The sequence below is a fragment of the Rhineura floridana genome, chromosome 3, assembly GCF_030035675.1.
Source record: "Rhineura floridana isolate rRhiFlo1 chromosome 3, rRhiFlo1.hap2, whole genome shotgun sequence".
NCBI classification, from domain to species: domain Eukaryota; kingdom Metazoa; phylum Chordata; class Lepidosauria; order Squamata; family Rhineuridae; genus Rhineura; species Rhineura floridana.
The window spans coordinates 41318145-41344805 of NC_084482.1; the positions used below are offsets into that span (position 1 = coordinate 41318145).

General features: G+C 41.1%; 1 protein-coding gene across 8 annotated transcripts in view; it reads right to left on the reverse strand.

Annotated features, from left to right (window-relative positions):
* Nucleotides 1–26661, reverse strand: part of PECAM1 (platelet and endothelial cell adhesion molecule 1) — a 73614-nt gene that overhangs the window by 1206 nt on the left and 45747 nt on the right. For 2 of the 8 annotated variants that reach the window (XM_061615530.1, XM_061615528.1), the window contains one exon: nucleotides 8661–8683. The exons of 1 other annotated variant lie outside the window; for it this stretch is intronic. In XM_061615530.1, coding sequence (XP_061471514.1) covers nucleotides 8661–8683 — 23 coding nt within the window. Of the gene's footprint in view, nucleotides 1–8656; nucleotides 8684–17529; nucleotides 17843–23451; nucleotides 23509–26661 lie in introns of those variants that run through there. 5 more of the 8 variants (XM_061615526.1, XM_061615525.1, XM_061615524.1 and 2 more) reach the window with 5 other exon arrangements.

The window sequence follows — 26661 nt, forward strand, 5'->3', positions numbered from 1 at the left end:
TGTTGTTCTTTGGCAGCTACCAAGGGTTTAGCAAATTGAGTCCTTGGCTATAAGTAAATTATATCCTGTTAGGGTGATGCTCCATATCCTGTTAAGGAAGTACTATTAAGGTGATATAGAATGAAGGACTGTTGGGGTTTAATTAGGCCTGGGGGGGGGGTTCTGACCCTCCAGATATTGTTGGCCTCTAACACCCATCAACCCTGAACACTGATACTGCTGGCTGGGGCTGATGGGAGTTGGAGTCCAACAACATCTGAAGGGTTACATGTTCCCCACTCTTAAATTAGAGCCTGGAATATGTTATCAGATCCTATGCTTGATTCTGGTGGAACATGTGAAGTGAAAACAAAGAAGAGAGCTTCTTTGAGCATGTGTTCTTCATTCCCTACTGCATAATTACAACACATCTATAATAAGTGGGCAGAATGAGTTGGTCAACACCATTTTTTCTACATACAGGCTATCACCAATGGCATTTTCAGGTACTTTTCCTCACAGCCAGCAACCACCCAATAGTCAAGTGAATAGAGCTTCACTTGAAACACACATGCCCAAGTGTACCTATAGTTTCAACTTTGTGTGTTTATGAAGTTTTTAACTGTACATATTTCTTGGTAATGTTTTCTCTGGAATTTAAATGGATGCTTTATTCACTTTAATTTCCTGTTCCATCATAAAGAGTGTATTATTGGGTAGTGTATTCCCAACTGACCGCAAGACTTCTCAATGTGAGGGCCGAGGAGATTTAGTGTGGCATGCTCCATTCTCTTGTCCCATGCTCCTGTCACACACACACCTGGATTTAGGCCAGGTGGGTTTGTTGTGCAGACTATCTCATACAGAAGTCTGAGACCATAACACAGATGAGGTAAGAAAAGCACAGAAGGTAAGAAAGAAATTAGCCATAACAGACAGGGAGGGTGTTTTCACATATGATGGGAACCCCACCTCAGAAGTTGTATTCTCAGCTAAGCTGCAGCAGAATTCCAAAACACTGGCCCAACAGAAGGAATAAAAAGACAGAGGCATGAGATCCAAGGAAAGACAAGCATCTCACAGGTAGAACTAAAGTCGCAAGGTGCAAAACTGCACCTAGGTCTGGGGGCTTTCTTTCGGTGTATATATAGGTCCCCAAGTCCTACTTAGGGAGCTTCTTTGACATCAATCTACATGCAGGCATTGAACAGCTGGGCTTTTTCCTCACTGCTGACATCAGAGCTCCGGTAAACTCAGAAGGAGAGGGTGTGAGATAAGAATTGTTTAACTGTTTGCCTACTTCTGTGAACATCAGTTGCTCTCATTAAAAGCTATGCAACCCTTTCTCCCCTGGGTTTTTATTGTTGCCTCAAAATTACAAACCCTGTAATCTTTTGCCCTTTGGCAAAACAGGTACTGATGAAAAACTCTCATTTCCCTTCTTAGATGGAGCTGGATTCTTGTAAAGTGCCTCTTCTTGAATTCAGAATTCATCCAGAGTGCCTTGGGTTCATTTGACCAGAATGAAAAGTGGAAGGTGTCCCAAATGGATAGTAGGTGTCATCTTCCAAGATGGCACCCTTTACATCTATTGTTATTTGCCACTTAAAATCAATTGTGTATTGATTATCTTTCAAATTAGTTCAGATAAAACAAATAAAAGAGTCAAAATGATGGAGGTAAAAAGACTGAAGAGGGGGTAGAAGTGAAGTCAAGCTGTACTGCTGGAGCAAATCAAGCACAATACCAAATTAGTAATTGGCAAAGTAGTTGTCTCATTGTTAAGATATTTCCTTTTCGTATGTTTTCAGAAACTGGTGGTAGCTATTAAATAGCATAGAAAGATTGCCAGCTCTGATTCCAGGAAGGAAGCCCCCACCCAGTTCCTTTCTGAGTAATTCAAAATTTGCCCATGATACTTTCAAAACTAGCTTGAGACAGAATTCATTATGAAGCAAGGAATGTGATGGGAGCGTTTACAAACAAGTCCAATGTATGACACTCAATACATCTATAACTCTGAATCAGAACAATTAGAAGAAGTCGGTCCATGAGTTCAAACAATCAGTCTATTGTGGGATATGGTAACGGATATTAAATTAATTCTATATACCCCTGCAACTCATTCCGTTCAAATCATGGTTGCTTAGAGTTAGAGCTTTTTTGAAAATGAATTAAATTTAAACCTAAATAAGAATTGATCTAGTCTGAATTCAAAGCAGTTTTATTCAATTTGAAGAAGTCTTCTCAAAAGGCTATCATGGTACAGAGTTGAGTGCTGAGGACAATCATGGAATCATAAAGATGGAAGAATCCACAGGAGTCATTTGGTCCTGTCTCCTGCCTTTTGAGCCAAAATATTTTACACATAAAAGCAGGCATTAGTCCATATTTTCCTTGAAAGCCTTCAGGAAAGGAGCTTATTCAGCCTTCCTCAACAATTCATGGCTGAACCCATACTTAGGAAAATATTAATAAAGTTCAACCTAAACATACTCGGGCTTGGATCCAGAATATCTGCTCCCACTGGAGGAAGCAGGGAGATTTTGCCACTTTGTCCTTTCTCCTGCAGCCCCCTGGGCCCTCTGAAAAGCTACTTCAGAGAGTTGGGAAACTCTCCGGAACAGTATGGTAGTTGAGACAGGGGAGTTGCCCTGACATACATGAAGAAAAGGAGATCCTGGACCATCTTGGATTTGCAAAGTATGAACTGTTTAAGATTTTATCATTAAAACAGAACCTTGAAATATCCCTAAGAGACTATATGAACCCAGTGCAAACATCTAATTGTTCTGGTGAGGTTTTTTTTTTTTAAGGTTTAGAGATCAACGTCTCAGACAAATTCTTCTTTTAAAGAGGGAATAATAAGGGGTGAACTATAAAGTATCTTCTCCTACTCATGGGGTCCTTTAGACAGCAAGGATCAGTCACTCTTGTTTATTTTTCCAACTATCAAGCAAATCCTGACAAAAAATAAGATGCTTGAGAGTAGCACTGTTTCAGTGAAAAAAGGGCAGAGCTTTACTTCCCAGCACTGTTCCAGTAATATAAAATAGCAAAGAGGGAGAAAAAAGGTTAGAAATTCATGTACTGAAGAGCTATTGCCAGAGAGAAGGGGCTCGTCTACATGGGAGCATTTCTTTGTAGGAAATACACTGCATTTACCTTCATAATAGATTTGCACCTGCTCAATGTTAGCTGCCAATCATGTTTTCCCATTCACTCAAGTAGATGTTCCTCTGAGAAAGATTAGTCTCATTGTTTCCCTGTAGCCCTGCCCTCTAATTATATATTTCCACTCCCTCTGGTTGCTTAGGTGACCAAGTATGCTCAGTCTGTTCTACCAACTGCAGTAGGTTCCTTTAAAGAAAAAAAAATGAAGTACAAATATCTGTGTTTTCTGTGCCTATGGTTGGTAGGATACAGCTGAAATATAAATCTTTGTTTGAGCAGTGTTGTGCTTTAGCACACAAGTTGGGGGGGGAGGCACTGTTTGCAGAAACATAAAAAAGGCCAGCAGAATAGAGGAGAGCAACCAGAAGTTGCTTATCAGCCTACAGGAAACAAAATGAAAGAAGGGAGTTAGAGATAGTGGGCATGGAGAGGGGAATGAATGACATACCCACCTAAAAGCATTGGAGCAAAGCGCCTACATGAAGAAAGGAAGCAAAGCCAATATGTATTTTTCTCCCCTTTTCGTATTATCAGTGGATTGGATTAGTATGGATTTACAGGGGGAAAACTGCATGATAGCTTCTGTTTGCTGGTAAAGTCATGTGAACCAGGCAAATTTAAAGGAGATGTGAGTAGCAAAAAACACACAGTAAACCACCGTGTAGATGAGCCCAAGGTAAACATTAAGAAACCACCTTCTTCCACACATTAAGAAGCTGATGTGGATATGTGCATATGTTTCTCTGTATGAGTCTCCATCTCTCACACACACCCATCCTGCAAATGAATATGGTCCCTCTGCCTTGCCAGGCTCTACATGAAAGTGCAATTCTCCCCTGCTCTTCACTAGCCATGGTTGTGCCTCTCCCAAGTCAATTCAGTGGGCCTCTTTAGCCAAAAGCCCACAGAAACCTGAAACTGGTCCTGTTCTCAAAAGTTTTTCCACTGCTGTGAAACACCTTCTCTTTCAAAACTGGCCAAAACCTAAATATGAGCATCTTTTGCGAAAGTTTACCTTACTGAATTTTCCTTGGAAAGGGTAAATCTGGTATAAAGGGGCAAAACACAGGCTGGTATTTTGATGCTAACAACATTGGCTGGTAGTCAATGTTAGTGCTACTCAGAGTAGACTGTGATGTTCCTGTATTAGTGTATATATGGTAAGTGCTGTTTGAATAGAAGATACATGGTAAGTGGAGTGAAAGAGGAGGGGGGAGTGAATGGGCAGTAGAATGCTGGATGATTGGCTGAGTGTTTGGATGGCTGGAGAGTATAAATGGAAGGATGACAGTTGAATCTGGGTGGAAGTTAGTGGGTTGTTTTGGTGGGTTTATGAGAGGAGATTGTGTGGAGAGTTGGTGGATGTGAGGAGAGTGTGGAGTTCGGATTAATGCTAAGACCAGTACCTCAGGGATAGATGAAACCATATGCTTAAGTGCCTTTATAAAGAAATCTTGTTATCTCTGTTATTTAATAAATATATTTGGTTTACCAAAGGCCTGATCCTTGGCTGGGGTTTCACAGACCAGAAGGGAGGGCAAGGTAAATACCAAGGCTGAAGGGTAACAAATGGTGGCAGCGGGGAAGGGAAGAATAACACCACAAGTATTCAGAGCAAACCAGGATTATCTGCATTGATACAAAGGGATTGGGACAGCTTAAGCACGCAGTCACAGAGGTAACCTGATAGAGAGACTCAGGCAGAGTCTCTGGGAATACGGGTTATGGACGTGACTGGTGGTGCTGCCTAGCAGGGGGATGTGGTGAGGTCTATGCTAGAGCGGGGAGAGAAACCATAAAAAAGGACAGTCCGGACTGGTGGAGTCCCTGGTGGTGCCTAGTGACAGGCAGTAACCACGAGCAGGTAGGGACCTGACAGGGAGAGCCAGGGAAGGGCGTCACATAGACCCATTGAAGTTAATGATTACTTAGGTTCATTAACTTAAATTGGTCTACTCTGAGGAAGACACAGTTGAATCCAACCCCTTGTTTGGAGTCTACATAATTCTTGTATTCCTGAGGAACCTTGATCTGACCAGAAACACTCATCTGGAAGCATTCTAAGAATGGACAATACAGCTCTAAGGCAACACAGATTTAAATGCTAATCTAAAATGAACAGGGATGATGCAATTACTGTTCCTTCATTAAAATAGGTCTGTTTATTCTAACAGACTCTGTGACCTTCAGTCCTGTGACAATTGGTTATAAACAATACAAAGAGTTTCTTGCTAATCCCATGAGGACATTAATATCTATTAACAAAAATGCTTTGTATGTGTGTACATGCACACATTTTGTGTCACTAGCTGATGCAAATGATGCTATTGTGATTTTTTACATATACATTTATTCCTCTTTCTTTAAAATATAAACTTTAGCGTCGGAACCTATTCAATAATTATTAGGCATGTCATAGATAAATGGGAACCATGTGAATATCTTCCATATGCCAGTATATAGCCAAGGCCAATTGGTCATGTATAAGTGTGCTATCAGGCAAAGAAAGTAGCTTTCCACATCTGTGAAACTCGGCCTACAGACCTCCTTACTTATCCAGGGCTATCTTCTGACCACACCTGAAGCCTACTGTTATAGCTTAGCTCAGATGGATGATCACAGCATGCCACAGTAAACATTACTCACTGAGCAATTCTAAGGGCAAGTCAAGAGCAATCCTATGTGTGGTGGCACACAATTGGCAGGTCCTGGGCACTAGCATGTGCCCAATTTTCCCCAGGCCTATTTCTATAAACATAACTGGCACAGGGATGAGACACCAGGTGGGAAGATAGGGGAAAGTAAAGAGGTCCATCTCAATGATATGGGTTCTGATGTTGCTACTGACAGATTTAAGACCTATGAAAAACATAGGTGCTGTAAGCCATAAATGACTCTCTCTAAAAATTAGTCTAATTCTGATCTAGAGATAATTAATGTTTGTTTTTTCAGCCCGTTTTTGACTATATTAAGACCTATTGTTTTTGCTACCTGCATGGCAACTGGCTCATCTGTGCTTCAGTGCTAAAGTATTAGAAACTGCTCTTTGTTTTAAAGTAAACAAGACATCCTATATTGCCTTTAAAACTGATTGCCGCCAAGGAGCTCTGAGGGGAGAAACTGTTACCAAGTAACTACCACTTCAGATGGTAGCAGTTACTTAATAATTATTGCCCAGTTTTACAGTGGGATAACCCCCTTTTTATCTCATATGGTCTATAAGAGACTAAAGGAGGGATTGGTTAAAAGAAACAAACATGGGTTTATCCTGGGTCTCTAACACTCTCTAATTGCAATTTATCATCATATGATTTATCTATTACAGGTTGATTAATTTTGCTGAATTTGTTTCCTGCCTTTCCACCAAAGGGTGCTCAAGGCAGCTAAAAGAATATAGACACACTAAAACAGCCATAAAATACAAAGAAAAAAAAGAAGATAAAAAGGCAGGCAAGACACCACTAAAATGAACAAAAACAAACAAGGTTCCAGTCCACATTAGCTGCCCTCCCCCCAATACTGGTGCTTCATGCTTGCTCATGGTTAATGTGGCACATGCCCCAACTTGCAGTAATAATACTACTACTTCTGTGCCTTTATTCCATGATTTCTTAGACTACTTTTATGACAACTTTTTTACTTATTGTGCTTTTTCTTGTGCTGTAGATTTCCATATGAACCAGCCACCTGCCATTATTACTACTTTTTCCAGTGGGAGTGACTTCAGTCCTTCATTTTTTTTATACTACTTCTCAATGCATGACAGCCAGTGTGGTGTAGTGGTTAAGGTGTTGGACTACGACCTGGGAGACCAGGGTTTGAATCCCCACAGAGCCATGAAGCTCACTGGGTGACCTTGGGCCAGTCACTGCCTCTCAGACTCAGAGGAAGGCAATGGTAAAACCACCTCTGAATACCACTTATCATGAAAACCCTATTCACAGGGTCGCCATAAGTCGGGATTGACTTGAAGGCAGTCCATTTCCATTTTCTCAGTGCATATCTGCTGCTGCTATGCTTAAGCTGAAAGCCCTTTTCTGCATTTGTGAAAAATACCAGTACGGTGATGCCTACCAAATTAAAGGGGCTTCAGAGTGGATTTGACCCTAGTTTGGCCCTCTCCTAGCAATGAGAAAAGTTTAGTTTGATGAGTGCACCAAGGAGGCAAAGGTAGTCTGACCTAGATCCACTTGATAAAAGGCGGAACTATTGCCTGATTTAAAGCATTTATATCCTACCCTTTAACTCAGTTTCTGAGTTAAAGATTTAAATAATTTCTGCCTGACAATTAGAGGTGATGTGCACGTTTGAGATGAAGTGCTCTGTGCATGTTCCAACTGTCAAGAGACTGACCATATCTTAACTCTTATTTTTAGAATAAAAACACAGAATTACATCAGGATCTTCTTATTGGTTTCATGGAGACAAAACCATATAGATAAGCTTATCAGATGCAAGTTATATATTTGAGCTGCTATGATGTACCAGAGGCTCTTTTCTTCTAGGCTTATTTGATCTATAAGTCACTGTTCTCAGGGAACAGCAAGAGCCCTTGATTCAGTCTTGTTGAAGGTATGTAGAGAAAATACTGCAGGGCCAAACTTGTCAATATGCTAGCTATGCATATCTGTGACCTTAAAATGGAGGATTGGTTGGTTGGTTCACACAGTTGCCAGCATGGAAAGGGAGGGGCTCAATCTGTGTCAGGTCACTAATATGGGGGATAGGGAGGCCTTTAACTCCTTACAACCTGCAAAGGTCCCAGGCTATGGTCTGAAGTTATATAAGACCAGCCAGATCTGGTCAGTGCCTGGATGGGAGACCGCCTGGGAACCATATGTAAGCCGCCCTGGGTTTCTGTCATGAAAAGAAAGGCGTGGTATAAATGTAATAAATAAATAAATGACTCCAATCCAGATCAAGCCCACTCTACCTCCAATTTGCATGTATTTATCTATATTCATTTCTCCAAAGTGACAAAGAGACAAGGCTAATGGGTGGATTTTACCCTGAATGCAAATTGCAGTGAGTGAGTGGTTGCCTCAATCTGGATAGGGACTATAGCCAGAGCAAAGGGTTAAAGCCCCCCTCATGATAGGGTCCTGATTCAGATTGCCCCCTCTTCCTGCTCAGAAGTTAACTTAGACCCCCTATGGTGCCTCCTGCTTAGGTGTCAGAGTCTAATTTAGGAGGTGGTGGTAAGCTTTGAGAGGGCTAGGAGCCATCTGTGAGTCAACGGTGGTCCTAATTCATTACAGTGCAATTCTTTGAACACCGTAAAGAATTATAATTTACAAATTCTGTCTTTAGTTATTTATAATTCGAGTTATGCTTACCACCTAAGTGTATACATTGTAAGTATACATTGTAAAAATGCATATTGAAGTGCAACATGCTGCAGAAAGCATTTATTAACAAAAGACAGAAACCTTGGCTTCTGCTTTGGTAACCAAAATATTATCCTAAGGCCTTCTCCCAAGTTCTTATGGCTGATAATGCTTACTTACTGAATGCCTGTTTCCACCAGCATCTGAAAATTATAAAAGATAGTTTAGGAACTGATCAGAATTTACCAAAATAATCAGTTTAATGTGCAAACGTACATATCAATGTACAAACAAGAGATCTAGAATTCATTTTATCTGATTGCTCTCTAGGTTTCACAATTACATTTGCAATAAATTTATCTCAAAGGTCAGTGCTCCAGTTCTCTGCAATTCTCTCCCCTTAGAAGTGAAGTGAGCTCAACAATATTATGTTTTTGACATTTGTTAAAAACTTGTTTTCTCCCAAGCCTTCCCAAATTAGCTTTCTTTATTTCTGCAATTTTTAATTCTTGACGGTTTTTATGTTTTATATTTTGTTTCTGTACATTGCTATGAATGTGGAATGGTTTATAAATTTTGAAATAAACAAACAAATGTAATATTCTCCATTCTCTCAGCCCTAATTTAGATCCCAGAATATGATCTGAAGGCACATGAGACGACTAGCTTGCAAAAGCTATGCAGTTCTGGATCGGGTCAGGGCCTGGATACTGCAAGAATACCGCCTTAGGGTCCATGAGCGAAGAAAGGCCGGGGATAGAAATTTATTTATTTATTGGATTTCTTAGTCGCCCATCTGGCTGGCTAACCAGTCACTCTGGGCGACGTACAAAATAAGCAAAATAGCACAAAATGACATATCAATACAATAACATTAAAACCTAAAAGCAATGATATTAAAATCTAGCCCACCCCAAAGGCCTGCCTGAAGAGCCAGGTCTTCACGGCCCAGCAGAAACTCATTGTAGAGGGGGCCTGGCGGAGATCATTTGGAAGGGAGTTCCATAGGGTGGGGGCCACAATTGAAAAAGCCCTTTCTCTAGTCCTCACCAGTCTATCTGTTTTGACTGGTGGGATAGAGAGAAGGCCTTTTGAGGCCAATCTTGTTAGGCAGCATAGCTGATGATGCTGGAGGCGCTCCTTCAGATAAGCTAGGCTGAAACCGTGTAGGGATTTAAAGGTCAAAACCAACGCCTTGAATTGGGCCCAGCCAGCAACTGGTAGCCAGTGCAACTCTTTGAGCACTGGAGTTACGTGATCTCACCGGCAGCTGCCTTTAATCAGGCGCGCCGCTGCATTCTGTACCAGTTGCAGCTTCCGGACCGTTTTCAAGGGTCGCCCTACATACAGCGCATTACAGTAGTCAAGGCGAGAGGAGACCAGGGCATGTACCACTGACGGGAGCAGATGATTGGGAAGGTAGGGGCGTAGCCTCCCTATCAGATGGAGTTGATACTGCACTGCCCGGCTCACAGCCGAAACCTGAGCTTCCATGGACAGTTGGGAGTCAAGAATGACCCCGAGGCTGCGGACCTGGTCTTTTAGGGGCAGTTGTACCCCATTGAGCACCAGGTCCAAGTCCCCTAACCTTCCCTTGTCTCCCACGAGCAGTACCTCGGTTTTGTCAGGGTTCAGTTTCAGCTTATTCCTTCCCATCCAGCCACTCACCAACTCCAGGCACGTGGACAGGGTTTCTACAGCCAACCTTGGTGAAGATTTAAATGAGAGATAGAGCTGCATGTCATCCGCATATTGGTGTAACTGCAGCCCAAATCTTCTGATGATAGCCCCCAGCGGCTTTATATAGATGTTAAATAGCATCGGAGAGAGGTTGGAGCCCTGCGGCACCCCACAGGTGAGAGGTCAAGGGTCTGAAACCTCATGCCCCAGTGCTACTCTTTGGTACCTATCAGAAAGGAGGGAATGGAACCACTGCAAAACAGTGCCCCCTATGGCTAACCCCTCCAATCGATCCAACAGGATACTGTGGTCAACGGTATCAAAGGCCGCTGAGAGATCCAGGAGGATGAGGAAGGTGCATTCACCCCTATCCACCGCTCTCCTCATATCATCCACCAAGGCGACCAAGGCTGTTTCAGTCCCATGTCCAGGCCTGAAGCCCGACTGAAATGGATCCAGATAATCTGCTTCCTCCAAGTGCGCTTGCAACTGCTTCGCCACCACCCGCTCAACCGCCTTGTCCAAGAATGGCAAGTTTGAGATTGGGCAAAAGTTGTTCAGATCTTGGGGATCCAAGGAGGGCTTCTTTAAAATTAGTTTTATTACTGCCTCCTTGAGAGCTGATGGCATCACGCCCTCTTCCAAGGACGCATTTACCACCGCCTTGATCCCCTCGCTCAGTCTGTTCTTGCAGCTCATAATGAGCCACGATGGGCAAGTACATAAATAAATTTAAACATGTTTTTACTGTCAAAGTGCTTGAGTAAATCTGTTTAATTTTAAAGATGAAATAAAACAACATTTTAATTGCTTTGACAATTCTATGGCACTTCTTTGTTGGTAGCACAACTGTGGTGTCTTCAAATGTGAAGCTTTTGATTGTCTAACAAAAATATGTAATTTGTCCCAAAGATCAGCCTTCATACCCAAGGACTGGAAAGCAGCCAATGTAACATAATCTTTTTAAAAGAGGGGATCCAGAAAATTACAGGCCAGTTAGCATAATGTCTTGTTCTGGGAAAACTGGTGGAAAGCATTATGAAGGATATAGAAGAACAAGTCTTGCCAAGGCAGAACCAGAAAGGCTTCAGCAAAGATATGTCCTGACTCACTAACCTTTTAAGAGTGATAGTGTCAATAGTCATATACAGATGATCCAGTCAACACTGTGTACTTACTCTTTTAAAAGCTTTTGATAATAGGGATTCCTATTGCCAGGTGTCCAAATAACTCACTTATCAATCACAGCTCTGAACTCTCTCATCAGCTAATAACACTGACAGGCAGGAGCAGCCAGGCAGGTTCATTTCACATAAATTGCTTAGGAGGATACCTATGCATTTTGCTCCATAGCTTCCTTTCTAGGAGTGCTAGAGACCTACTCTTTTTTTAATGAGAGCTCAGATTCTGGGCAATCTGCTGGGGATACCACTGAAGCCCTTCAAGGTTGCCAATGGAGCGTATGGGCGATGGGTTAATAAACCCCTGTGCTCAGAGGTTTTTATAATTAAGCAGTATACCAATTCTTTTAAATAATAATAGTATTTTAAAATAACCTGTTAAACTCAGTTTAAAAATTATAAATGAAAAAATGGATATAAAGTCAATGTAAGTTTTTATAGATATACTCTCAGCTGGTGCTCATCTCTCTCTCTCTGTAAATATTTTTTAAACCCCACAACCAATCCTTGCAGAAAGTTTCTGTGAAGGAAGTCCTGTTTTTGGCACTGATTCTGATTCCTATTCTGCACTCTGCCCACCAAAACACAGGACTGGTCTCTTACTGCCTCTTAATGCAAAGTAAAAAGCAGGGGAAGATGGAGAATTAGATGCAAATCCTTTAAAAAGACTGACAGATCAAGATAAAATAGGCACAACATTTGTGATTGTTGAAGTAGGTATAGCTCAGAACAGCTCCCTTCACCGACAGTTAGATCAAAGAGCCATTTGAAATAAACAAATCTGAAATAAATTATTAAAACGCACATATAGTATGCTAAGCATTGTGCTATCAGGAAAGAGGAAATTATAAATTTTTTATATTTCCAAAGCTTCAAATGAAGGGATGTTTGTTAATTATACTGTGGCTGGGTGGGTGGGGGAACTGGGGAAAACCAACGGATATCCCATGTCTTTTTCACCCTAAATCAAAAGTCTAGGTGGCCAGCAACGTTTTACGAGTATGTCTATTCAGATCTTTATCTGCAACATATCCTTTAGTGTAGATATTCTCAGACTTTAATAAAGTGATACAATCAAATTATTGTTTAACCTCCAAAATTTGATTTCAAAACAAAAACAAAGACAAAAGACAATTTTCATAGTCACCATGTTTCCATGCACCTGCTGCATGTCATATGGTCAGAGTCATAACTTTTGAAAAGGAGACATACATTGTAAACATGCTACATACAGTGAATATCCAACTCCCAGGTAGGCATCCAGTATATGCTTATGCAAGTGGATTTGTCTTCCAAATGGTAGAACCCAGTTTGTCCTTTCACAGTTATTTCACACAGGTCATGTAGCCTGTGTGTTTCTGTGGTGCATATGCCACCACCGCATAACATTTGAACCAGACCTCAAAAGGTAATCCAGATCTGCTTCACTAATTGCAAACGTCCTACACTGAAGGCATTTTAGCACAGGAATCATAAGAACAGAAGAACAGCCTTGCTGGACCAGACCAAAGGCCTGTCTAGTCCAGCATCCTGTTTCCGATAGTGGCCAAGCATATGCTTATGGGAAACCCTACAAGCAGGACATTAGGGCAATAGATTTCGCCTACAGTTGTTCCCCAGCAAATGGTCTTGAGAAGCATACTGATTCTGATCTTGATGGTCTTATATAGCCATCATGGCTAGTAACCATTACTAGCCATATCCTCCAAGAATTTGTTACTTGTGAAAGCCATCGTAAGTTGGTGGCTGTCACCACATCTTGCAGTAGCAAATTCCATATTTTTAACAATGTGCAGAAAGTTATCCACGTATAGTTCATCATGTTTAAATTGTAGCAACTGGCCACAGCTTCCCAGCATGGGCATGATGCATGTACCTACAACAATGTATGATCAGTACACATGGCAGTTTATAGACAATTTATATTTGGTACTTCCATGCAGGATTTATTTATTTTTCAAAACACATCCTAAATTCTTAAAAGCCTGAAAATACTACTGTTACACAATTTAAGAGAATAGCACTTTCAGAGCATCTTTTTAATTTGTATTTATTTATTGAAAACATCTATGAACCACCTTTAATCAGTGAACAGGGCCAGCGTCAGACATGCCGGGGCCCTTGGGCACCAGCTTGCTCTGGGCCCTGGCACGCACACACACACACACACACACACACACACACACACACACACACACACACACATGTGCACATGCCAACCTGTCCCTCGCAGGGAGGGAGCTTCTTCCACCCGGCCGTTCACTGGCTCCGTCTCTCCTGTCTTTTGCGGCTGCACGGGCTGCTATTTGCACATCACTGCCATCAACCAAGATGGCAGTGGAGGCTTCAGCCCCTTAGGGAAACCTTGGCCTCCATCTTGGTTAATGGCAGTCCTGCACGCACAGCCACAAAAGATAGGAGAGACGGGTAGGTGGAGCCAGTGAACGGGCGGGTGAAAGAAGTTCTCTCCCTGTGATCTGTTGCAGAGTAGCAAAATTAGGTATTTGAGCATCTGAGTGAGCTTTGTCTATTTGAATCTTTTCTAAAGATTACACCTTCCCTGCGAATTAGTCAGACAGAGACTTTAAGCTTTAAAATAAGAAATAACTACTTTATTCTGGAAGTACATACTTGATAGGAAAGAGTTCTACATCTAGCTAACTAGCTAAGTTGGAGATGCAAATACTAAGCCTAGTGTTACCCTCATGCTTAGAGGAGAGGGAGAGACAAAGAGAAGATGTCTGCTCTCCCTCTCAAGAGAAAGAAGGAAGGAAGGAGACCGGAAGATGTGGTCAACATCCTAACCATATCGGTCTAGCAGGAAGGAAGACTCAGCAGGAGATCAAAGGACAGGTATTACCCTAGCAATCAGGAGGTCTCCTCTCTATCTACTCTTTTAACCCCATGCAGCCTCAACCCACCAGTTTGAGTTGAACTACATATTCCAACATGATCTGCAGCAGCTACTCGGCTGCGGATCATGGAAAAGGAGCACTACTCCTCTCCCACCCTATCGAGAGGCCCCTCAGGGGGGCCTGTGACTCCAGGGCCCCTCGGCCAGGGCCCGACCTGGCCACCCTTTGGGACCGGTCCTGTCAGTGAATACCACAAAAGGGAAAGTTATATACTATGAGTGAGTACAATGAAATATGCAATGGCTCAAACACTGGGTCAATCTGGTTAGTATTATTCACTTTTATCATCCAGCACAAATGGTTGGCACTGTAACTTCTAGAAGCGTTAAAAAATGTAATGCAAAATAGGTAACTGTTGAAGTAAATTAACCATGCAAGTGACCATATGAATCATGTAATGGCAGTGACTCTACAGGGTCTCAGGAGGCCTTTTCCACCATCCTAACCTGACACCTTTTAACTATACATGCCAGTGGTTAAAGTGGGACTTTGTATGCATGCAGAGCATGAGGTCTAAAACTAAGCTATGATCTGTTCCTTATTTTTTTAAAAAGTATTGCCGTCTTTGTCTATGGGCTTGACTAAGAGGAACAGCAACCCCAGTTACTTCCACAATAGCTGTTGTGTCTCAGATGGACACCTTTCATTCACTCAGTTATTATGAAGAATACAAGTGTTGCAAACCTATTGCATTGCAGAGTTTTCTGTCTTGTCCTCCCATATATTTCTTTCTTTGTTTGTTCTAGAATGTAATTGCAGTGCCAGCTTGCCTAATGTAGACTGGCTTTCAGAGCTACTGTCCTTTAGTAGCTTCTTCCATCTCTCTTTTTGACTAAATAGTTTCTTCTTGTTTACTCAAGTGACGTTCCTGATTTGGCCCTTAATCAGTTTCCTTTTGGGGGGGATGATGGCTCTAATGACTCTGTTGCTTCTTTAGGACTTGGGAATCCAAACAGGCAATGAGGACCAAGAAGCAGTGGCTGGGGGAGGGGGGGTAAATATCACGTATTGATTTGAATTAATTAGCCAGCTTTCTAACTATGAATTGCATAGCCATATCAGTGGTATCAAATATGTATGCAAACACTCATTCATTTCATTCTGAATATGTTTCCAACAAGTTATTAAATGTTATAATCACCAACGTTCCCCCCTGCCTTAAGAGAAAGGCCCAGACAACAAAACCAGGATGAAAAACAAAATTTTGAAAGCGGTATAGTTTAGAGTTACAGAGAAAAGAAAGGTAAAATGGTCAGCTATTTTGTAAGCGCATACTTACAGACAGAATAATCTTTGGATCAGCACATTCTAGAGGCGCTTTCAAAATTTAAATCTAAAAAGCTACATGGAGGTGGAAACAGAATAAGCATGAGGTGCATGCTTTGATGGAAAATATCCAGTCCAAGCTGTTTTTAAACAAAATTGTAATAATGCTTCAAGCTAGGTTAGTTACTTAACAGTGGCATTCTGTTGGGAAAGGTCTCAGGCAGCTCCAACAAGAGGACCCTTCAGAGGTGTAATGTCTGGAGCCTGAAAGCAGGAAATTGGTAACGCAGGTTTCCTGAGGCACAAAGCCACTTCTAGTCACTTATTCCAAAGTGAGAAAGGCAGCAAGGATTTCTCAGGCCTCTTTCTGCTTGAGGATATTTGTTTTTCCACAATATATTGTGGGTGGCAATGGGATCCTGAGCGTTTCCTGTCTCGACACTGAAGCTGCCTCCCAGCAACTGACTCATTTTCCAGTGCAAGTACCCATAGAGGAGCTTGTTGATTAGGTTTCTCTTTCCCCAGGTTTAAGAAAAGGAAAAATAAATTTCTACACAGTCTAATTCACAAATGTAAAGTGCTAGCCATGCCTTAATTTGAAATTGCTTCTAGGGAAGACAGAATTTAATGTGGAAGCAATAACTGAGGTAGTTCCTTAGGGTATGCGTTCACAGGATCCTATAAGTCTGCTGGCACATAGCAGCCACATGAAAATCCTGCAGTGCTGGCTCCATGCTCATGGCCAGGGGAAAGTGATATATGCCAATGCATGTGAAAAATTTAGTCCTGCATATGATAGTCAGCAGGTGCCCCCCACCCCACTGCCAGATGAACCGCAACCCCCCAATTCCCAGCTCTCATTTAAAAAAAAAAAGAATAAGTGTTTAGCATCTGTAGATCCTGAGACAAAATGTACAAGCACTATTCTTCTCATTTTTGGTGACAAAATTAGCCTACTCCACCCTTTCAGCGTTTTACTTTGCCATCACTTTCCAGAAAAATTCCAGTGGATGTCCACGATTATCACTTTGCTGGAGCTAAGCAGGTATAGGTCTGGTCAATGCCTGGATGGATGACAGCCTGGGAACCACCTGTATGCCACCTTGGGTTCCATGACAGCAGAAAGGCAGATATATAAATGCAAGAAAAGAAAAGAAAATCTGGAGGGCACTGGTTTGGGGAAAGCTGGCTGGCCTAGGGAAACCACAGGCAGTAGAATACACATGTTTAGATGCCCTGTCCTACTCTGAGTAAACCCACTGAAGTTAATAGACACAACTAACTTAGGTTCAATAATTTCAGTGGGTCTGCTCTGAATAGGACTAGTGTTGAATACCATCCATTCATTAAAAAGGATTTTGGAGAAACTTGATGACAGCCTTCATTTAGAATTTATTTGGCTATTTTCTATTATTTTATGTGTTCCATTGTTTCTTCAGTTGAGCGGTTGTATTTTTGATGTTGTAATCCACCTTGAATACATTCCATGAAAGAAAGACATTGGCTCTTCACTCATACTAATGAAGAATCAAATTGAGAATGTTTGTTTTAATTATTATTTATATCTATAATTTATATGCTGTCTTTCTTTATTAAAATGTATTCAAGGTGGATTACAACATCAAAAATACAATAACCCAACTACAGAAACAATGTAACACATAATAAGAGCAAATAAAATAAGTCAGAAGCAGCATTAGGTTAAAAGTGCATAAAAACAACCCCCCCACACACACACTTCGAAAATGCTCTCAGGACCATAATCCATGTAAAAGTAGGCAATGGAGACCCAGCTTCAAACAGTTTGTCTTTTGGCAGACAATATTCTAGGCACCACAATAGAAAAAGGCTCACAGATGTGGTGATGGGGAGGAAGGAAGGAACTAAATACAGTGAAGTTCACAGGCATGAATCACTTCTTCCTGTAGGAATACAAGTCAAGTGGCTCACCAGGTGGGATGGAGCCATTACACTAACTTTCCAGCAGGTGGGTCACTGATGCTTACTGGGAGGGAGAGGTGAGGTGCACTACTGGTCCATTTGTACCACGCTATCCTCCCTACTGCCTTGCCCTCCAAGGAAGCAATAGTGACCTGCCAGGAAGCTAGTCTACCTGCTCTGCCCTACCTGATGAACTGCTTCTGCTGATGAGGTGGGAATACTCTGGGAGGTGCTTTCAAGAAGAAGAAGGAGGGCTACTGTTTCCTACTGCAGATGGCTGGATCATTCAGGTTTTGGTCCCCTCCAGATGCATACTGCAGCACTGCCCCCAAGTGCAGCTCTTTAGTCTTCCCCATAGGTATTCCAGACAGTCGTACTTCTAAAGGAGAAAATAAAGGCATACACTTGGGAGCAAGACTTGCTTTCTGCTCATATTCTAACAAAATGATGTGAAGGCACATGAGGCCACCACCTTGCTGAATCTATGCAGGCGTAGGTCTGGTCAGTGCCTGGATGGGAGAGAGGCCCAACTGGGAATCACATTTACAGCACCCTTGGGTTTCATAACAGAAGAAAGACAGGATAGAAATGTGATGAAATCAATAATCTGCATATCTCTGCCCTGGTTTCTGTTTCTTGGTTACACTCTAAAAAGCGATAGAATGTTCGAGATTCCCTGTACTGCCTGAGGCTGGAAGAGTTTTAAATGTGGCTCAAAAGCCAGGAAATTTAGTCACCCCCATTTTTGTGGCATCCACCTTCTTTATGAGCTCCAAAGCCATGCCTCATCTGGGTGTGTGCTTCTACGTAAATGCTATCAATAATCATCTCCATATACAAAGTCAACATAGTTATGTTTCAGTAAGTAATGCAATAAGCCTCCAAAATGGCTTTGCTGTTGTGTGATGCACTGCTTATCTGTTTGAAACACTTTTCCTGTGTATCAGTCAGGAAAAGCAGACACAATTAGAACAATACACTGTTATTACATTTCCAAAAATAACTGAAGCTGTAGCCGGGTATGTGCAGGAGAGAAGGTGGAATGCAAGATTAAGGGGTGCTTGTTTATTGTCAGCCTAATCCTGCCCACACTTTTAATCGAATCTCATTTCACTGGACTTCCTGCTCTACAACAAAGTATTGATTTAAATTAAAAGGGATTTAAGTAATGCATGCCCTTCTCAAACTCACTTGAGTTGACAAACTTAATAATATAAAATGTTTATTTACTATAAGTTTTTTCTACTATAAGCCTCCCATAAGGAGATTTATTGTGGAAAATATAGCAACTTCTGCTTTTCCAACTAATAGGGTACAAAGGAGAAAAATGTTTATTTTCCTAAGATCTAGACCTCTGGTATAAACTAATATATAGAAGAGCTGAAGATTACACTTCCAGAAGTTGAGAGATACATTTGCCAAGGTTAGGCCCAGGCCCCTGAAAACTCAGCTTCAGTTCTTTGCAGCCTTATGAGAATTTAATGCTGGACTTCCGGGAAGGGTGACTTAGCCTGTGCCTGCTTTTGAGACGGGCTCCTGCCTCAAAAGAAGCTTATTCAGATATATCAGTCAGTTTTTTCTTTTTTTTTTGACTGATTAAACTTCTCCCGGGTAGGGAGAAACGAAGAGATTAACCTCAAAGCCTATTTTTGTTGGGACGACCAGATCTCATTAATTTATGGGACGAGGTCCAGCCGACGAAGGTGGGACGGATTTTTAACAGCAAGCTCTATCTGATAAAGCGAACGTTTATCTTATCTTCTAAGAGAGAACGCACTAACAGGCAAGCACCCTTCTTTCTATATTTTTCTTTTACTTGACTTAAATTGTTGCTGTTTAAAAGAGATTTGCCAGATTGATCGGTTTTTGACATCTCACTGGGGAGCCATAACTTCTCTCTGCTACGCACTAATTAATAGCTTATCTCTGTTTTTGTTGCAAAAAGCTGTCCTGGATTTGCATTCTAAAGATATACACAGAAGAGGGATTTCTATTCCAGATTTTTATTTTGAAGAATATTATATTGTCTGAGACTACTCTCTTTTTGGTCTATTTTATTTTGACGAATCTGTTTTCTGACGACTGCCATTAATTGTTTCGATCCTGGGAACTGCATTTTGTTTACTTAACTATGGAGAGATAAGGCTGTCTGCTCTGTTTATACTGTGATGTCACCAAGTTTGGAGTATTAACCCAATTGTTGCTGAAATAAGAAGTGGTTTTCCTATATTTTTCTTTTAAAATGGCAATTAAGAAAGTGGCTGAGAATTTGGAAATAACTATGTTTCAGAAAATAATGGATGAGATTGAGATAACGAAACAAAACCTGCGACAGGGTTGTAAGGAGTTGAAAATTGAATTGAGTAAAATGACGCAGGAGATTAAAGATATAGGGGTCCCTGTGAGAGAGGAGACCCCGGAGATTGGAACAAACGTGGAACAGGAAAAAGATTTGGAGTCTATGGACTTTAGAAATAAAATCTATTGTTTGGAGACACAGGAGATTAAAGACATAGGGGTCCTTGTGAGAGAGGAGACCCTGGAGACTGGAACAGGGGTCCCTGTGAGAGAGGAGACCCTGGAGACTGGAACAGGGGTCCCTGTGAGAGAGGAGACCCCGGAGATTGGAACAAACGTGGAACAGGAAAAAGATTTGGAGTCTATGGACTTTAGAAATAAAATCTATTGTTTGGAACTCAATGTTATCTCTGAAGAAATTAATGAAGATTCTAGAGATAAAGTTATCAATGGCATGGATAATCTTCTGGACTGGAATGACGTGATGGAGCCCAATATAGAGAAAATCTATGGAATTAACTGCAGCCATGTGACAATGGAAAAACTTTCAAGAGATGACCCAGTGTATTTTGAAAAAAAGAACAGAGATATGATTTTACAGCAGTATTTCAGCAACCTATTCAGAATGGATGGCAAGAAAATATTTGGGATAGAGGTAATTCCCATCAGACTCTTACTATATGACTATGGCTTTGACAGCAAGATTATTATGGAATACTGATAATGGAAGATTGGATACTGAAATTACTGGACTTAACAAGACTACTGAAGATGGAAGATGGAAAATGGAACTAATAGGGATAATAGAACAATGGCACTGAAATTACTGAACCTAACAGATTCTGATGTGATGGATTAATTGAAATGTTTATTTTGACTATGGTTATGACAATAAGATTATCATAATTAGTAATGAGATGGATTAATCGATATGCTTATCTGGAAAAAAAAAATTGATAGATATATTTCTTAAAGAATTGAAACCTCTCTTTGACTTTTTGTGGAAAGAATAAAGTAATGTTTATGAGATTTGATGATTAAGTAAGATAACTATTGGAGGAAAGTGATTTTATAATATGACTTAAGAGACAGGATTGTTATATATTATAGACTTATAACTGATCTGATCTTTGACAAATGGGAAGTCAATATTTTACTCTTTATTTTTTATTTTTATTTTTATTTTTATTTTTTATTTTTTTTTTTTGTTTAACTATTTTTGATTTTGTTTTTTGTCTTTGAATGTTTTATGATTTCGTCTTGTATGTTTTATGAAAATTTGAATAAAAATTATTGAAAAAAAAAAAAGAGAATTTAATGCTCAATAACATTTCTTCACACACCCTCCCCTAAAAGTTTGCACTGGCATATGCATCTGAAAAGCTTATAGTTGGTTCCTGGATGTAGCCTGTTTGTTGTACTACAGCACAAGCAAGAAATGAATCCCAGAGTGACCTCAGCAGATGAAGGGGCTATACTGGGGATGGGCTAATCTGTCCATTTAGGTTTCTCTCAGTTTCTCCACAGTTCAACAACAGTTTGCAATTTAAAAAACCTCATGAACATTCATCAACATTTTAGTGAGACTTTTTCCTAATATACACATTTTTATATGCAATCTTGTCTAAAACACCCATTGTTCCAAAGCAATATTCCTGAATGTAATGCATTTTGTATGTTATTTTCACCAGTATATGCATTTTTATATACATTTTACCCTAGTGTGTGCATTTTTGTACACATTATGTTACTGGAGAACTGCCTTGGAACGTTTGGAGAAATGCAGCTTTTGAAGGATGGCTGCGTTTCATTTTCCAGATTGTTTCAGTATGTGTAAATTAGGAAGGTTCACCTTTAAATGATGAATTGAATTTCTCCCCCATCCCTAGGCTATGCAGACAGGGGCAGGTTTGGTTCTCAGTGGCCCCCACTGAATTCTATGGGACACAGTGGAATCTGTGATACAATGGAAGGGAGGGTGCCCCTGCTCCAGACACTGTGGTCATCACTAATCCCTTTGTGCCCCCCCTTCAGTTTCAGTTCCCATTCCAACATATTCACTGATGGACCTCTTTAGATTTTCCCATGTAAGCGAATGGTTGCCATTCGCTCCTATGGGGAAACAAAGCACTGAGCCTTTGTTTGGGTACAGGTGACAAGACCATTATTCCTGGTATAGTGTTCCAGCCTCTATTGCTGGGGATTCCAGAGGGAGAGGAGGTGCAATGCATATCTCTGGGAGGGCCTAGCAATATATGGGCCTTCTTGCCACTCCCCACTCATCTGAGTGACAGGCATTTTGGTAGGATTAGAATAATGTAACTAAAAGAGAGGAGAAAAAGCATAAGAAGTTTTTGCCGGATAAGGAAAGGAAATAGGGAGACAGTGTAAGGCTTATCTACAAATCATTACAAATACATTTATGGGAGTCACTGTACTCATGAAGAAGGAGTTTTATTTATTTAGTTATTAATTTTTTGTCCCACCCTTCCTCCCAAAGGAGGCCAGGGCAGCAATGATTCACAGAGAATGACTGGGGGAATGATAATACACCAGGAGAGAATACACCAGGGATGGGAAGACTTATTTCATGATGCACTGACATGCCTAGCCAACATGTTGATTTAAGAGAATAACATTTAAATAAGACCCTTTTACCGATTGCTTTAGGGGGCAATCCTAACCTCCCTACTCTAGGGATGGAATAACCTGTCCATTTTGGTCCCCTCAGTTTCTCATTCTTCTAATCTTAAATTTGGTTCTCCACATTTCTGCAGCAATTTGCATTTTTTTAAAAAAAATCCTCATGAAAACTCTTCAGCATTTTAGTGCAAATTTCTCCCACTAAATACATTTTTGTGCAGTCCTGAATGTAATGTACACATTTTTGCAAGCATTCTCATAATATAATGCATTTTTGTATGTTGCTTCCACCAATATATTCATTTTGTGCACACTTTCCCCTAATATATGCATTTTTGTAAACTTGCTTGGTTGAAGAACTACATCACAAACTTCAGATAAGTGCAAATTTCAAAAGATGGCTGTGTTTTGGTTCTCATATTGTTTTGGAAAGTGCAAAGTTGATAAATTCAGCCTTAAATGCAACCTGCATCGAATTTCTACCTCAGCCCTATCACACTCACCCATTCACCGGCAAGGCTTTGCAAAGCAGCAGGGCCATCACCATATATGCAGTCCTCCTACTCACTGCTGCCACAACAGAAGGTGTCTGTGTGGGAAGGGCGGGGAAGAAAGACACAGTGAATGGGCCCAGCTGGGGCCCAGATGTCATGACCTGACAACAGTGAGATTGACTTGGGATCCAGCAGATTCCAGGCCAGCTCAGCCTTGCTCCCTCCCCACCATCAGAACACCCTGTTTTGGGGGTTTCTGCTGGCTCCTGCCAGTGGAGATCCTGCTAGGAGGCCTCCTACCCACCAGCATGGTTAGCTGGCAGATGGGGGAGATCAGCAGCAGACAGCCAGCTTAGTTGGGAGAGTTGAATGGGGAGATACCTCTGCCTAATCTAGCTCCCTCCCTGTAGCCTAGGATAAAGGGTTTTTGGATTGCTCTGTTAATCACAGTTCTATAAGTTTCCAAATGAACTCATTGTTAATGCTTTCTTCCTCAAAAGACAGTATTTACATACAAAAATGCCACCTGGATCTTTTCTACTAGCTTACTTACCATTAGAAGCTTTTCTGATTTCAGTATAAACTGTTTCAGTCTTCTCTGTTATAGGAGCTGGGGAATGTATCAATATAGAATCAATTACTTTCTGGCAGCATTTCAGAAGAAACAGGCACATAAAAAACATGGCTACCAATTGAAAAAATGGTCCTTACCATCTGGCCACACCCTGCACTATGAACAGATGTAATGTTTCTCCATAACCAAGGTGAAATTTAGCATTCTGATATAAAAATTACTGAGACATACCTCAGTAATTTTCCTACTACTTAGCTAATCCTTTTTATAGTGTAACACTGGGGCAGGGCTGCAGAGCTGGCCTCCTGACAGCAGCACCGCTGCAGCTTGCTTATTTATTTAAGACATTTATTTACCACTTAATTATTCGCACTTACAGTGATGACACAAGACAGTAGCAAAGTTGGGGAAGTGCAGGTACACTAGCAGAGGCAAGCTGGAGCTCCTACCTGTACCATCCCAATCTTGCTGCCAGTGTGCCCCGCCCCATCCCAGTAAGTGGCAGCAACATCATTGTCAGGAAGCTGGCACTGCAGTGGCAGCCGACCAGATACTCCTGGTGCAACTAAGTCAAGGAGGCAGCTCCTAATGGGAGGAAAGTGTGGGACGAGGTGGCCTGCAAGGTCAGAGAATGTCCTAGAAAATTGAAGGTAGCGATGTCTGTGTGTGTAGATATATCTAAGGCAGACTTTCCCAACCAGTGTGCCTCCAGATGTTGTTGGACCACAACTCCCACCAGCCTCAGCCATTGGCAATGCTGGCTGAGGCTGATGGGAGTTGTGGTCCAACAACATCTGGAGGCACACTGGTTGGGAAAGGCTGATCTAAGGAGTGATCCTGAGGAGAAGGGCTGTGAAAAGAGTTATGGGAAAGAACTGGCATGTGTAGCTGACAAAATATCTGCTGGTTTCATAAATTGGATCACTGCCTTCTCTGGAAAATAATCTGCCTGGCTGAAGTGCTGGAGTAGGCCACAAAGATACGTAACAATACTCTATGAAAGAGTTATGCTGAACCTCTAGCGCTAACCATTTCAAGAAGTTTGTGTGTTTGTTTTTAAAAACATACCATTAACCATACCCTTCTGTTCAGCCATTCTATATTTGGTTCAGATATTTCTTATGTTTACCAGCATACATCTGCCTAAACATTTGAGACTGGCAAGAATACCACTTATTTTTTTCTTCATGTCTGTCTGAGTCAAAGTAAGGCAGGACATTGTCTCTACTGTCCTGTTTCTTCCTCCTGATGGTTTGCCAAGGACGTCTGCTAAAAAGCAGCACCCTTGATTCAGGCAATTAATCCCCTGCCAAGTAATGTTTCTGCTCAAAATATTGTGTGGGTGACACTGAGCTGGTCATATAGGTACCTTCTCTCCCAGGCACAAACACCACAGTGTGCTGCTGTGCCCACCGGGATAAAAGTTAGTATGACACCAGACACAGGCTAATGTTACCAAGTAAAACTAATCAATAAACCATCTAATGATTATATTGTGGCACAAGGACTACCACCAGTTAGACCATTCCTTAATGCCATATACATAGGATTTTTTTAAAAAATTAAGTAACTAGCCAACTGTTATTTAAATGGCTCCGCCAATCTGATAAGCCTACAAAATGACTGGAATTTTACCCTCAGTCTGGGAGTGAGATATTCAAGCTAGCTCTATTGAAAAAGGAAATGTGTTGGCATGTCATGCTCAGAGGATCTTTAACCTTGTAAGGCCTTATGTTTAAAATATCCTATGAGGTCATCACAGTTCCTTGCAGTGCATTGAAAGCTCAGCATGGGCGAGGCTAGAGATTTTTATATGCACAGAGCACTAGCTGAAGCTAAGTCTAACTGGGCACAATCCTGCCTAAATTGTTCATAACATAGGCTGCTGAACTATGATTTCATTTGGCTTAGGTCTAACTCTGCTAGGATCACACTGCAAGTCCAATTGAAAAGTAACATAACTAAAGTCCACACACAGTCAGTGATTAAGTCCTCCAACATTGCGTCCATATAGTCTAAATTGGTAGCCCACGTAGCTGTGCTGCAAAGCCTCTGAGCCAAGAGGGACTAGTTGCAAATAGGTAATATAAATGTTGCATTCCACCTTTGAATAAGTTCCAGGATAAAGAGACAGCAGCCACAGTCATCCAGATAGCAGAAAGTAGAAACATTTCAGATGTTAGGGAATATTCAGGGTTTCAAAGGAAGGACTGTGCAATTAGAGAGATGCTCCTCAGCAATGTTCAAAATCCTGGAACACATTAGTCTGACTGCATGTTGTTTCACTGGCACACCTAACTACATTGCCACCTGGAGCAGGTCTAGAGATAGACAGCAATTTTGCATGGCTGCTCATTTTTGGATTCACTTAATTAGCCATATGCAACACAAGGACAAATATGCAACATAGTATTGCTACTGCATGGTTAGAATGAAGAATGGCAATTTTATCTCTCTGGCTATGAAATGAGCTGTGCTTAGGAATGGGGGAGAAATTTGGTTCGCATTTAAAGCAGAATTTATAAAATTTGCAATTTCTGAAACAATGAGAATCAAAATATAGCCATCTGCAATGCAGTTCTCCAGCCAAAGTATGTTTAGAAAAATGCATATATTAGAGGAAAGTGTGCATAAAAATGAGCATATTAGTGAAAATAACATACAAAACGTATTATATTAGGAGAAATTGCTTGCAAAAATGTGCATGTTAGTCAAAACTGCATATAAAACGTGTTTAAGCAGGAGAAATTCACACTAAAATGCTGAAGAATTTTCATGAGAATTTTTTTACAAAATAGCAAAATGCTGCATAAATGTGGACAACTGAATTTAACAATGGAAAAATAAGAAACGGAGAGAATCAAAACTGACAGATTGTTCCATCGCTTGTTGTGCTAGAAGTCAACTCTGAGGAATGAGGAAAGCCATTCACAAAAAGGCACCTGAACACACAACTCTGTCTACATTACCTGGGAATGCATAATAAAGCTACCATGTCTCTCCCCCACTTTTTTTTTTAGGGTGGGATTTTTGGCTTTGCCTATAGCAGGAGGCCTGGCTCACAACCCTTTCATTTTTCAAAAGCATCAGTTGTCTAGAGGCACTCTTTTTTGGGGGGGGGGCTATATCTTATACACTCCTGCTCTTTGCATGCATCTGTGGATGGAAGGGCAGCTGATACATCAAGGG